Source organism: Hypanus sabinus, chromosome 4 (assembly GCF_030144855.1).
Source record: "Hypanus sabinus isolate sHypSab1 chromosome 4, sHypSab1.hap1, whole genome shotgun sequence".
In the NCBI taxonomy this organism is placed as follows: domain Eukaryota; kingdom Metazoa; phylum Chordata; class Chondrichthyes; order Myliobatiformes; family Dasyatidae; genus Hypanus; species Hypanus sabinus.
This window is the reverse complement of record NC_082709.1, coordinates 151,962,950-151,976,087: the sequence shown is the minus strand read 5'-3', so window position 1 is coordinate 151,976,087 and position 13,138 is coordinate 151,962,950. Positions and strand designations below refer to the sequence as shown.

At 41.9% G+C, this 13,138-nt stretch overlaps 1 protein-coding gene and 1 long non-coding RNA gene across 2 annotated transcripts in view; one reads left to right on the top strand and one right to left on the bottom strand.

Annotated features, from left to right (window-relative positions):
• The window catches only part of LOC132393336 (uncharacterized), a 105,334-nt gene that overhangs the window by 12,433 nt on the left and 79,763 nt on the right, over positions 1 to 13,138 (bottom strand). The window contains exons 17-18 of the mRNA XM_059968440.1: positions 9,068 to 9,143; positions 4,876 to 4,960 (exon numbers count right to left, since the gene is read on the bottom strand). Coding sequence (XP_059824423.1) covers positions 4,876 to 4,960; positions 9,068 to 9,143 — 161 coding nt within the window. The remainder of the gene's footprint in view (positions 1 to 4,875; positions 4,961 to 9,067; positions 9,144 to 13,138) is intronic.
• LOC132393343 (uncharacterized) overlaps positions 1 to 13,138 on the top strand; it is a 103,078-nt gene that overhangs the window by 14,524 nt on the left and 75,416 nt on the right. The window lies entirely within an intron of this gene.

Sequence of the window (13,138 nt, the reverse complement as noted above, 5' to 3'; positions counted from 1 at the left end):
TGGCTTTGACTTCCCCTGTTAGCCATGAGTGTGTCATCTTGGTTTTAGAACACTTCTTTCTCTTTGGGATGTATATATCCTGTGTCTTCCATATTGCTTTCAGAAATTCCAGTCATTGCTGCCCTGCCATCATCCCTGCCAGTGTTCTTTTCCAATCAATTCTGGCCAACTCCTCTCTCATCCCTCTATAATTCCATTTACTCCACTGTAACACAGATACATCTGACTTTAGCTTCTCCCTCTCAAATTTCAGGGTGAATTTGAATGTATTATGATCATTGCCCCCAAGGATTCTTTTACCCTACGCAATCTAATCAACTCCGATTCATTGCACAGCACCCAACCCAGAATAGCTGATCCCCTAGAGGGCTCAACCACAAGCTACTCTAAAAAACATCTCACAACGCTCCAAAAATTCCCCCTCCTGGAATCCCGCACCAACTTGATTTTCCCAATCTACCTGCATATTGACGTCCCCCACAACTACTGTCACATTGCCCTTTGCCATACTGTTTCGATCTCCCATTGTAACTTGTAGACCATATCCATACTACTGTTTGGCTGACTGTACACTACTCCCATCAGGGTCTTTTTACCCTTTCAGTTCCTTAGCTCTATCCACAATGATTCAACACCTTCCAACCCTATGGCACTTTCTTCCTAATGATTTAATTTCATTTTTTTTTAAACAAACAGAGCTATGCCACCGCCCTGCCTTCCTGCCTGTCCTTTTGATACAATGTGTATCCCTGGACATTAAGCTCCCAGCTATAATCTTCTTTTAACCATGATTCAGTGATGCCTACAACATCATAGTTGTCAACCTGTAACTGTGCTACACATTCATCCATCTTATTTGTATACTGCATGCCTTCAAATATAACACCTTTAGTCCTATATTCACCTTTTTCCGATTTTGTCAGCCTTTTTATGTTGCAACTCACTCTGGTGACTTCAATTTTGCCCCATCATCAGCCTCTTCTTGCTAGGAGTCTCACTGCACAGTGCCTCTGTTTGTCAAACAGCCACCTCATCCTCTGCACTATCACTCCCATTTTTATCCCCTTGCCAAATTAGTTTAAACCCACCTAAACATCTTTGTCCAACCCCCTTGGGTTCAGGTATAACCCATCCCTTTTGTACAGGTCATACCTTCCCCAGAAGTGAACCCAAATGATCCATGAACCTGAACCCCTGCCCTGTGCACCAACTCCTCAGCCACGCATACACCTGACAAATCACCCTATTCTTACCCTCACTGGCACATGGCATAGGCAACAATCCAAAGATTACTACCCTGGAGGTCCTGTTTCTTAGCTTTCTATCTAGCTCCCTAAACCTCTTTTCAGGACCTCTTCACCTTGTCTACCTATGTCATTTGGGCCAATATGTATCAAGTCTTCTATCTGCTCAACTCATCCTTGACAAATCCACGGACACAATCTGAGACATCCCTGATCCTGGCACCAGGGAGGCAACATACACCTGGGTTATCTCTATCACACCCACAGAACCTCGTCTTGTTCCTATCAACACTGTAGTCTTCTTCACCTCTGCTCTTTTGAGCCAGAGAACCAGACTCAAAGCCAGAGACCGATGCCGGTCACTGTGGCTCCTCCCAGTAGACCATCTCCCTTAACGGTACCTGAAGTCATATACTTATTGAGGGGAATGGCCAGAGGTGTACTCTGCACTGGTTTCCCTTCCTTCTCCTGACGGTCACCCACCCACCTGTCTCTTGCAAGCTTGGGGTGACACCTCCCTGTAGCTCCTGTATCACCTCCTCATTCTACCACACAAGTTGGAGGTCATCGAGCTGCAGCTCCAGTTCCCTAATACTTTCTCTGAGGAGCTGCAACATGATGCAGACGTGTGTATCTGGAGACTTCCCGCATCCCACACACAGTACGAAACACTGCCCCGGAGCCATTCTCACTATCTGCACTAATAGTTGGGGAATGAACAAATACGAACTTACTAGACAACTTACCTCACCGAAGCCTGATCTCACCCAAACCTGGTGAGCCAAAGCCACTCAAACGACTGGTACTCCCCAAAAGAAGGGCCGCTCCACTTGTACTCCTTATTGTTATTCTTATTGGCCCTCTTGCTGATTGGTCACTCCTCAACTCAGAAATATTGCGGCAAAACTCTGCCATCCAAATCTCCATTAAAAAGTAGCTCTTTACACGCACTCCTGGTGTGGACTGTCCAACCGCTATCTTGTCTAACTCTTACCTATCCAGCTAATGAAGTCTTCAGAAAATCATTTATCAAGTATTATTTTCTCCTCATAAAACCATCTTAGTTCTTCATATTATGTTATTGTTTCCACACTGCCCACCTTCCATTCTCTTAAAGGTGGGGTTGCTAGCAACAAACAGTAACAAACAGGAGGCTAACTGCTCTAAACCCCACTGTTTTCTCACTGCAGCCTTTCTTACACAGCAGTGCTACACGTGTTAGTGTCTGTTACCCCGGGAATGACCTGGAACCAGAGGATTTCAAAAAGAGCATCATTAATGCATACACAATCTCTAGAGATACTCCATCTAAAAATCTGGAACATCCAGGAGGCGTTTCTCATTTCAGTCCTTTTAATTTTCTCCAGTGTTCCCCCCCCCCTTTCCTGATGTTAATTAAGTTTCTTCCAACTATTAAACAATTGGTACCCTTTTACTGTGATATTAGAGCAACATTGCAGAAAGAATGGACACAATAACAACATAGAACCTGCTGGAAGAACTCATCAGGTCAAGCAGCAACAGGGAAGGAAAGGAACAGTCAATGTTTTGGACTAAAACCCTGTACCAAGACAGAGTGAAAAGGCAAGATAGCTAACAGACAGACATACTGACGCCCACAGCTATTTGGACCACACCTCTTCCCATCCTTCCTCTTGTGAGGAAGCCATTCCTTTTCCCCTGTTTCAACTTTTTTGGCAGATCTGCTCTTTAAGACGAAGCTTTCTGTTCCAGGACATCTGAAAACAACCTTTTTTTTAATCCAGGAAGCATGGCAAGGGTTTTAATGAAAAGTCACAGGTGAAGGAACTGTTGAGCAAATAAAAAGGTGCAGAGGGAGAACTCCAGAGGCTGGGATCAGGATGTAATGGTTGACAATTTGAAGGATAAGCATTTTGAAACTATAGTGCGGTTAAATGAGGAGAGGAAGTATGTGGGTAAAAAATGGATTCAAGGAAAACAGATAGTTAGGGAGAGGGAGTTGTGCTCCTGGGTGTACAAGGATTGAAAACTCTAGGGCTGAAGTAAGTTATAGGAGAAGGTTAAAGGAGCTGAAGGCTAAGATCCCTCTGCAAATGGAGTCACCAAGTTCCTAGATTAACAAATTAATGTGATATATAAAAGAATACAGTCAATGTTTCGGGCTGAGACCCTTCGGCAGGAGTGATGGAAAAAAGCTGAGGAGTAGAATTAAAAGGTGGGGGGAGGGAGGGAGAAACACAAGGAGATGGGTGAAACCTGAAGGGGGAGGGATGAAGTAAAGAGCTGGGAAGTTGATGGGTGAAAGAGATACAGGGCTGGAGAAGGGGAGTCTGATAGGAGAGGACAGAAGGCCATAGAAGAAAAGGGGGAGGAGCACCAGAGGGAGGCAATGGGCAGGCAAGGAGATAAGGTGAGAGAGGGAAAAGGGGATAGGGAATGGTGAAGAAGAGGAGGGGCCGAGAAATCGACGTTCAAGCCATCAGGTTGGAGGCTACCCGGACAGAATACAAGGTGTTGCTCCTCCAACCTGAGTGTGGACTCATCTTGACAGTAGAGGCGGCCATGGACTGACATATCAGAATGGAAATGGGAATTAAACTGGATAGCCATTGGGAGATCCCGTTTTGTTCTGGCGGATGGCGCATAGATGCTTGAAGCGGTCTCCCAACCTGCGTCGGGTCTCACCGATGTACAGGAGGCCACACTGGGAGCACCGGACACAGTATATGACCACAACACCTCACCTGGAAGGGCCGTTTGTGGCCCTGAATTGTAGTGAGGGAAGAAGTGTAGGGGCAGTGTAGTACTTGTTCCACTTGCAAGGATAAGTGCCAGGAGGGAGATCAGTGGGGAGGGACGAATGGATAAGGGAGTCTCATAGGGAGCAATCCCTGTGGAAAGCAGTAAGTGGGGGGTGGGGAAGAGGGGAGGGATGGAAAGATGTGCTTGGTGATGGGATCACATTGGAGATGTTTGAGACGTTGTGGAGCCTCCAACTTGATGGCATGTACATTGATTTCTTGAACTTCCAGTAATGGCCTCCCCCACCTCACCATTCCCATACCATTTTCCCGCTCTCACGTCATCTCCTTGTCTACCCTTCACTCCCTCTGGCGCTCCTTCCCCCCTTTTCTTCTATGGCTTTCTGTCCTCTCCTTTTAGACTCCCCCTTCTCCAGCCCTGTACCTCTTTCACCAATCAACTTCCCAGCTCTTTACTTCATCTCTCCCCTTTCTGGTTTCACCCATCTCCTTGCGTCTTTCTCTCTACCCTCCCCCCACCTTTTAACTTAACTCATCTTTTTTCCTCCAGTCCTGCTGAAGGGTCTTGGCCCGAAACATTGACTGTTTACTCTTTTCCATGGATGCTGCCTGGCCTGTTGAGTTCCTCCAGCATTGTGTGTGTGTTGCTTGGATTACCAGCATCTGCAGATTTTCTCTTGTTTGTGAAAGGAGACAACTTGTCAGGAGAGGCAGTGTATAGTGGAGAAAACCTCCAGATTTTCAGCTTTTAAAATAAAGCCAGTTGTCTGCTTCATTGCACCATCTGTTTCATCATTCGCAGAACAATACATTTTTAACTGTACTTCAATTTTCCCCTTTTGGCGTCCTTTATCTGAGATTCTTATCCTTTAATTGCTCATATTTACCTTATTGTGCTGTAAAGGATATGGAGATCACTGGAACCATAACTGAAGTCAGAGGATTTAGTAGGTGGAGCAGTGCTGGGTATTGCTAGAAACAGACCAAATGATTACCAATATAAAAACATGAATAACATAACTGCATACAGGTTAACCAAATGAAGATTACTGTATAAAACTTGCTTCCTATTTTTAAAGAAAATTTCCACTTGACGGAGTTAGATGTCCCATGCACACAATGATGCTATTGTAGTTATTATCCCGAGGATCACAGGTCAGTCGCTCAACTATGAGTAGAATGATGAAGCAATCCCTTACAATAGATACAACATAAACTCAGCTGCCATTTTTTAATCTTGGACATAAAAGACTATAGTTGCTACTGATGCCTGGGCTCTTAAGACAAAGGAAATCTCCCACCAGAAAAATGGAAAATGCTGGGGTTAAATTGCATCTGTGGAGAGTTAATATTGAAGAGTCATTGACCCAACCCTGTTTCTCCCTCCACTCATACTGCCTAACCTGTTGAACATTGACAGATTGCCCCCCTCATTTATTTCAGACTTTCAGCATCTGCCATTATTTTGTTCCAACATTATCACACACTTCAAGATGGCAGCAAACATTGCGACTATTAAATATAATGATTGTTCTTGAAATTCTAAGGAACTTTATTATATTGCTATGAAGTAGAAGAGGGATTTTGTAATGGACAAGATTACTCTGTGCCTATAGAATTAGGGTGATCAGAAAACAAGTTAAACAGACAACAATCCTATTATATTCTTTAGGTGCCCTTTCAGCTCCAAGGGCAAATCCCAAAGTTTCATTCAAACTGTTTATCCCAAACTCAAGGTCCAGACACACAATTGCAGAAATCTTACAAACCAACAATCAAGCAAACCCAGCCTAGGAAGAATTATTAAGCGTTGAAAATTCATTTTAAGCCTCAGAAGTCTCACTCCAGGCAATGCAGCTGCTAAGAAATAACACCAGATCTCATTTATTTGTCCAATAACACTACGTATTTAACAATTAACCAAAGAAATTGTGCTTTACATTGGCTACTTACTTTTAATACAATTATATTCTTTTAGCTGAGGGGAAACTTACACAATGATTGCAATGGAGAGGAAAACTATGCCCTTATAATAAAAGGCAATTGTATTTATTATTTCTTACTGCCACAAGATCTGGCATAATCTATTCTTCAGATCAAATTTCCTCTTGGGGGGCCTTCAACGATTGGTTCACTTTTTCAAGCTCCTCCTTGAACCCAGGAATATTAATATTTGCCTTTTTTGTAATTATGTACACCAGTTACCTTAAAGAATGCTGCAAAATCAAAAAATATCACAGGCAAGTCTATCACAGAAAATCTGGAGCCACCATATTTAATTTCTGCTTCCTTATGCAATCCTAATTTAGTGATGGCTGTAAGTCTGATTTTGATCAGTATAAATATCCTCCATGAATTTCTCTATGCTATCTCAACAGACGATGGCAATGTATAAATGCTGAAGACAACATTTAAAAGTTATTCTTATCCCATAGAATGTAATTCCCAGCATGACATACCCTAGAGTAAGGGGCAGAAATGGTACAAAATAAACTTCCACAGCAAATTTTTGGTTTTATTATTACACCTGATTGGAAAGAACTGGTCTGTTGTGCATTTAATATCCCCAAAAAAATTGAGAAAATTTGTATACATGTTGTTTTATTGAGCATTGTTTGTTTAAATAATTAATTACTGGTTAAAAATCCATTAATTGCATAAATCATCACACTAGCACGTGATACGTGCACACCTTGCTTAAAGTAAAGGCGATGTTAGACTGCATTTCTGGGCTTGCAGGTTTATATTTGAATTAGTTTAATGTTTTAAAGTTACAAAGCATAACACTGGAGACAAAGTACTTTTAAAATGAACTGACCTGTTAAAGAGAAGAGAGACGTGCAAACTAAAAAAAAACACTTGGAGGAAGGTTGGATTTAAAAGAAACAGCCCAGCAAACGCAAAGCCATTGAGTTTAAAAAAAAAAGACGAATTCAAAGTTCATAAAGAGTGAGTACTGGATGATAATATTTATCAAAAAATACAATCAGAAAAGGCTGGCCACATTGGAAAGATTGATGAGATTGATTCATGTATACTGAGCTATTGGAACAATATTTTGAAACAAATGAAATAGCTAATGAGAAGTTTTGCTGAAGTCATGAGTTTTAAAGGCATACAATTTCTTTCAAAGTTTGACTGCTCCGATCAAATCTGCAGAAATGAGCTTTGCTACTATTGTCAAAGTGATGCAGGAACATTTAGAACCAAAGCCAGGATGCTTTAGGTTTCATAACAGAATCAGAATGAAGGGGGGTCCATTTCAGTGTAGGAGACTGAGCATTGTCAGTTTAGAGATGGACTGAACGATGCACTGACAGATCATTTAGTTTGTGGAATCTTATAAGAAAATGGCTCTTAACTGAAGCACAACTTGCAAAGAAATGAGCAGTGGACAGAAACCTGCCTGGCTAAACAAATTGTATTACTTTTGTGGCAGGGGCTCACATACACCAGAACAATGCAGATTTAAATGTGAAACTTGCAGAAACTGCAACAAAATAGGTCACATACAAAGAACATGCCGGCCAGTCAAAATAAATGGACTGCACAGGAAAGCAAAAGTCAAGTTGCAGTTTCAAAAACAGCACTAATCTTCATGCTGATAATGATGAGGGTGACTCAGGATTGGCTTTACACTTGAGATTTACAATTTGGAAAATAACAAGAGACAAGTGATATTGCTTACATCAGAAATGTACCGCAAATTAATTCAAATGAAATTGAACACTGGTGCAACTGTTTCATTCATTCTCAAAATGAGAGTGAGGCATTTCAAAGATACTAAACTGAAGCTTGCAGATATCCAACTAAGAACTTGTACTGGAGAAAAAGAGAACTCCTGTGGGAATGACATTCACAACGGTGAAATACAACAGGCCACATTGTGCTTGTATGTGGTAAAATCAGAAGGACCAGCATTATGGGGATCTGTGGGGAAGCGTGCAAGTGATAAAGCACTGGTCCAACTACAACTGTTTTTGTAGACAACTTATCTGAGAAAGCTTTTGATATGTTAATTGGGCAGTAACTTGCAAAATGTAGTGCTTTTTTTGTAAAAAGCTAGAGAGGTCATTGGGCTTCAGGAAAGTTTCAAACATTCAGCTTTTGTGAGCATCCCTCATACAAAAGCATGTCTGTCTTCTCCCTCCTGTCATCTGGGAAAAGACACCAAAGCATTCGGGCTCTCACGACCAGACTGTGTAACAGTTTCTTCCCCCAAGCTATCAGACTCCTCAATACCCAGAGCCTGGACTGACACCTTACTGCCCTATTGTCTTGTTTATTATTTATTGTAATGCCTGCACTGTTTTGTGTACATTATGCAGTCCGGGGTAGGACTATAGTCTAGTGTAGTTTTTTTTTTCTCTGTTTTTTTTTATATAATGTAGTTCAGTCTAGTTTTTGTACTGTGTCATGTAACACCATGGTCCTGAAAAAACATTGTCTCATTTTCACTGTGTACTGTACCAGCAGTTATGGTCAAAATGACAATAAACTTGACGACTTGATAAAGGAGCAGAATCTACTCTGTGTGCATTGAGGGTAATTCATGAACTTCATGTGGGAGGCAAAAAGCTGCTTGTAGAAGTAGCTGCAAAGACCAACACCCAGATGGATGAACAGAAAGCCAAAAATAGAGGCATCACTGGAAATAAGAAAACAACAGGTTCATCAGATGATGTTGTGGATGCAGAAACTAAAAGGACAGATCAGACTGCAAAGTGAACAGAAGAGGAATGAATAAGAGAATACCAGTGGGCTAAATGCACCTTCCCAAGATCAAGATGCACAAACTAGAAGAAAAAGGATGAGATGGAAAGAATGTGAGAAAGAAAGAGTAAGGAATTGAAGCAGATCCAGAGAGGGAAAAGAAAAAAAGGGTCAGAGGTGTTACAAAACATAACAGGGACCTACAGAAGTCATCTCATGTATACCAAGCTGAAACACAAAATTCAGTCACAAATATAAATTTAAAACATTGATTGAAATATTTTTAGGTTCATTTTTACTGAACAGTTCAGACACAGTGATTTAATTTAGTACTTTACTTTGTATTGTTCAAGAGAATTGCTTCACCTGGCGTAATGATGCATTGCACATCTTTGAAAATTTCTTTCAGAAAATGCATAGCCCGTGCTCGTTGACGACAAGCCTGTGAGGTGGAAAGAAAAAGAAACAAGGTCCTTTTCTTTACTGAAGTGAAAATCTGGGTTTAGTACAAAGATGCATAGAGAAGGACATACGGAATAGGTGTGGAGAGATTAACAGAAGATGCTTTCCCCACCCATCACCCTCCTCATTGCCTGATCACCGAATCTCAGTTCCACCCTGAAAAGCAATATATACTACAATTTAAAAAAAAAATTCTGTTCTATAGCTCACACAAAATGTCCTGTGTCCTGATGAAGGGTCTCGGCCCGAAACGTCGACAGTGCTTCTTCCCATAGATGCTGCCTGGCCTGCTGTGTTCCACCAGCATTTTGTGTGTGTTGTTTGAATTTCCAGCATCTGCAGATCTCCTCGTGTTTGCTATTCTATAGCTGCCCTGGCAGACAGACTGGTCTCTTTTACAAATATGTTCGTAAACACTGTGTACCACATATATGTAAAAAGACTCCGAGGAGATCAGCAAGTTCTTGAGGCTGGCTTGTGAGTCTTGGAGGAAAATCATTCAGCTGTAAGGTCAAGAGGAGGAGCGGATACAGGAAGTTTAAGATAATTGACTGGGAGCCTAACTGAAGTGAAGCTGCTTCCCACTTGTGGACTCAGTAGTCTGGGATTTCCTTAGGATATCCCTTTCTGACAACAACAATACAATCCTATTGCAAAGACCCAATTCTTCATTAACAGTCTATACCACAAACACTATGTGAAGAAATAAACATAAATAATGGCATCAAAAAATTCACTGCACACATCAAGACTCTAAGCTTTTTCCTCTGGTAATAGCCCGACATTTAAAAAAAGCTATTTTGTTAATTCTCCTTTAATCAATTTATGGCAAATATTCTTTACCAACATCACTTTCCTTCCCTTTGAATCAAGTTGTTACAGTTGGAAGCCACTGAGATTATTCATGAATCTTAAAAGAAATTTTGTCAGCTCTGCACTAGCATATAGAAACATGGAAAACCTACAGCATAATACATGCCTTTCAGCCCACAATACTGTGCCGAACATGTACTTACTTTAGAAATTACCTCCGGTTACTCATAGCCTTCTATTTTACTAAGCTCCATGTACCTATCCAGGAGTCTCTTAAAAGACCCTTTTGTATCTGACTCCACCATCACCGCTAGCATCCCATTCCACGCACTTACCACTCTCTGCATAAAAAATTTACCCTGACATCTCCTCTGTACCTACTTCCAAGCACCTTAAAACTGTGCCCTCTTGTGGCAGCCATTTCAGCCCTGGGAAAAAGCCTCTGATTATCCACACAATCAATGCCTCTCATCATCTTGTACATCTCTATCAGGTCACCTCTCATCCTCCAACGCTCCAAGGAGAAAAGGCCTAGTCAACCCAACCTGTTTTCATAAGGCATGCTCCCTAATCCAGGCAACATCCTTGTAAATCCCCTCTGCATCCTTTCTATGGTTTCCACATCCTTCCTGTAGTGAGGTGACCAGAACTGAGCACAGTACTCCAAGTGGGGTCTGATCAGGGTCCTATATAGCTGTTACATTACCTCTTGGCTCTTAAACTCAATCACACCATTAATGAAGCCCAATACACCGTATGCCTTCTTAACCACACAGTCAACCTGCACAGCTGCTTTGAGTGTCCTATGGACTCGGACCCCAAGATCCCTCCGATCCTCCACACTGCCAAAAGACTTCCCATTAATACTATATTCTGCCATCATATTCTACCAAACTATATTCTACCAAAATGAACCACTTCACACTTATTTGGGTTGAACTCCATCTGTCACTTCTCAGCCCAGTTTTGCATCCTATAAATGTCCCGCTGTAACCTCTGACAGCCCTCCACACTATCCACAACACAAACAACCTTTGTGTCATCGGCAAATTTTCTAACCCATCCTTCCACTTCCACATCCAAGTCATTTATAAAAATCATGAAGTGTAGGGGTCTCAGAAGAGATCCCTGAGGCACACCACTGGTCACTGACCTCTCTGCAGAATATGACCTGTCTACAACCACTCTTTGCCTTCTGTGGGCAAGCCAGTTCTGAATCCACAAAGCAATGTCCCCTCGGATCCCATGCCTCCTGATTTTCTCAATCAGCCTTGCATAGGGTACCTTTTCAAATGCCTTGCTGAAATCCATATATACATCTATGATTCTATCTTCAATGTGTATAGTCACATCCTCAAAAAATTCAATCAGGCTTGTAAGGCACAACTTGCCTTTGACAAAGCCATGCTGACTATTCCTAATCATATTATGCTTATCCAAATGTTCACAAATCCTACCTCCGAGAATCTTCTCCATCAACTTACCAACCAATGAAGTAAGATACACTGGTCTATAATTTCTTGGGCTATCTCTACTCCCTTTCTTGAATAAGGGAAGAACATATGCAACCCTCCAATCCTCCAGAACCTCTCCCATCCCCATTGATGCATAGATCACTGACAGAGGCTCAGCAATCTCCTCCATCGCTTCCCACAGTAGTCTGGGGTACATCTTGTCTAGTCCCGGTGACTTATCCAACTTGATACTTTCCAAAAGCTCCAGCACATCCTCTTTCTTAATGTCTATATGCTCAAGCTTTTCAGTCCATTGTAAGTTATCCCTACAATCGCCAAGATCCTTTTCTGTAATGAATATTGAAGCAAAGTATTCATTAAGTACCTCCGCTATCTCCTCTGGTTCCATACACACTTTACCACTGTCACACTTGTTTGGTCCTATTCTTTCACGTCTTATCCTCTTGCTCTTCACGTACTTGTAGAATGCCTTGGGGTTTTCCTTAATCCTGTCAACCAAGGCCTTCTCATGGCACATTCTGGCTCTGCTAATTTCATTCCTAAGCTCCTTCCTGCTAGCCTTATAATCTTCTAGATCTCTAACATTACCTAGTTTTTTAAAAAACGTTTCATAAGCTTTTCTTCTTGACTGGATTTTCAACTGCCTCTGTACACCACGGTACCTGTACCCTACCATCCTTTACCCATCTCATTGGAATGTACCTATGCAGAACGCCATGCAAGTATCCCCTGAACATTTGCCACATTTCTGCTGTACATTTCCCTGAAAACATCTGTTCCCAATTTGTGCTTCCAAGTTCCTACCTGATAGCTTCATATTTCCCCTTACTCCAATTAAACGCTTTCAGAACTTGTCTGTTCCTATCCCTCTCCAATGCTATGGTAAAGGAGATAGAATTGTGATCACGATCTCCAAAATGCTCTCCACTGAGAAACCTGACCAGGTTCATTTCCCAATACCAGATCAAATACATCCTCTCCCTCTTGTAGGCTTATCTATATATTGTGTCAGGAAACCTTTCTTGACACACCTAACAAACTCCATTTCATTTAAACCCCTTGCTCTAGCAAGATGCCAATCAATATTGGGGAAATTAAAATCCCCCATCACAACATGCCTGTTATTACTGCAGTGCTCCAGAATCTGTCTCCCCATCTGCTCCTCAATGTCCCTGTTACTATTGGGTGGTCTATTAATAAAAAAAAACACCCAGTAGAGTTATTGACCTCTTCCTGTTTCTAACTTCTACCCACAGAGACTCTGTAAACAATCCCTCCATGACTTCCTCCTTTTCTGCAGCCGTGACACTATCTCTGATCAGCAGTGCCATGCCCCCACCTCTTTTGCCTCCCTCCCTGTCCTTTCTGAAACATCTAAAGCCTGGCACTCTAAGTAGCCATTCCTGCCCCGAGCCATCCAAGTCTCTGTAATGGCCACAACATCATAGCTCCAAATGCTGATCCACACTCTACGCTCATCCACTTTGTTTATGATACTTCTTGGATTAAAATAGACACACCTCAAACCATCAGTCTGAGTGCATCCCTTCTCCATCACCTGCCTATTCTCACTCTTGCACTGTCTACAAGCTTTTTCTATTTGTGAGCCAACAGTCCCTTCCTCCATCTCTTCAGTTTAGATTCACCCCCAAGGAATTCTAGTTTAAACTCTACCCAATAGCCTCAG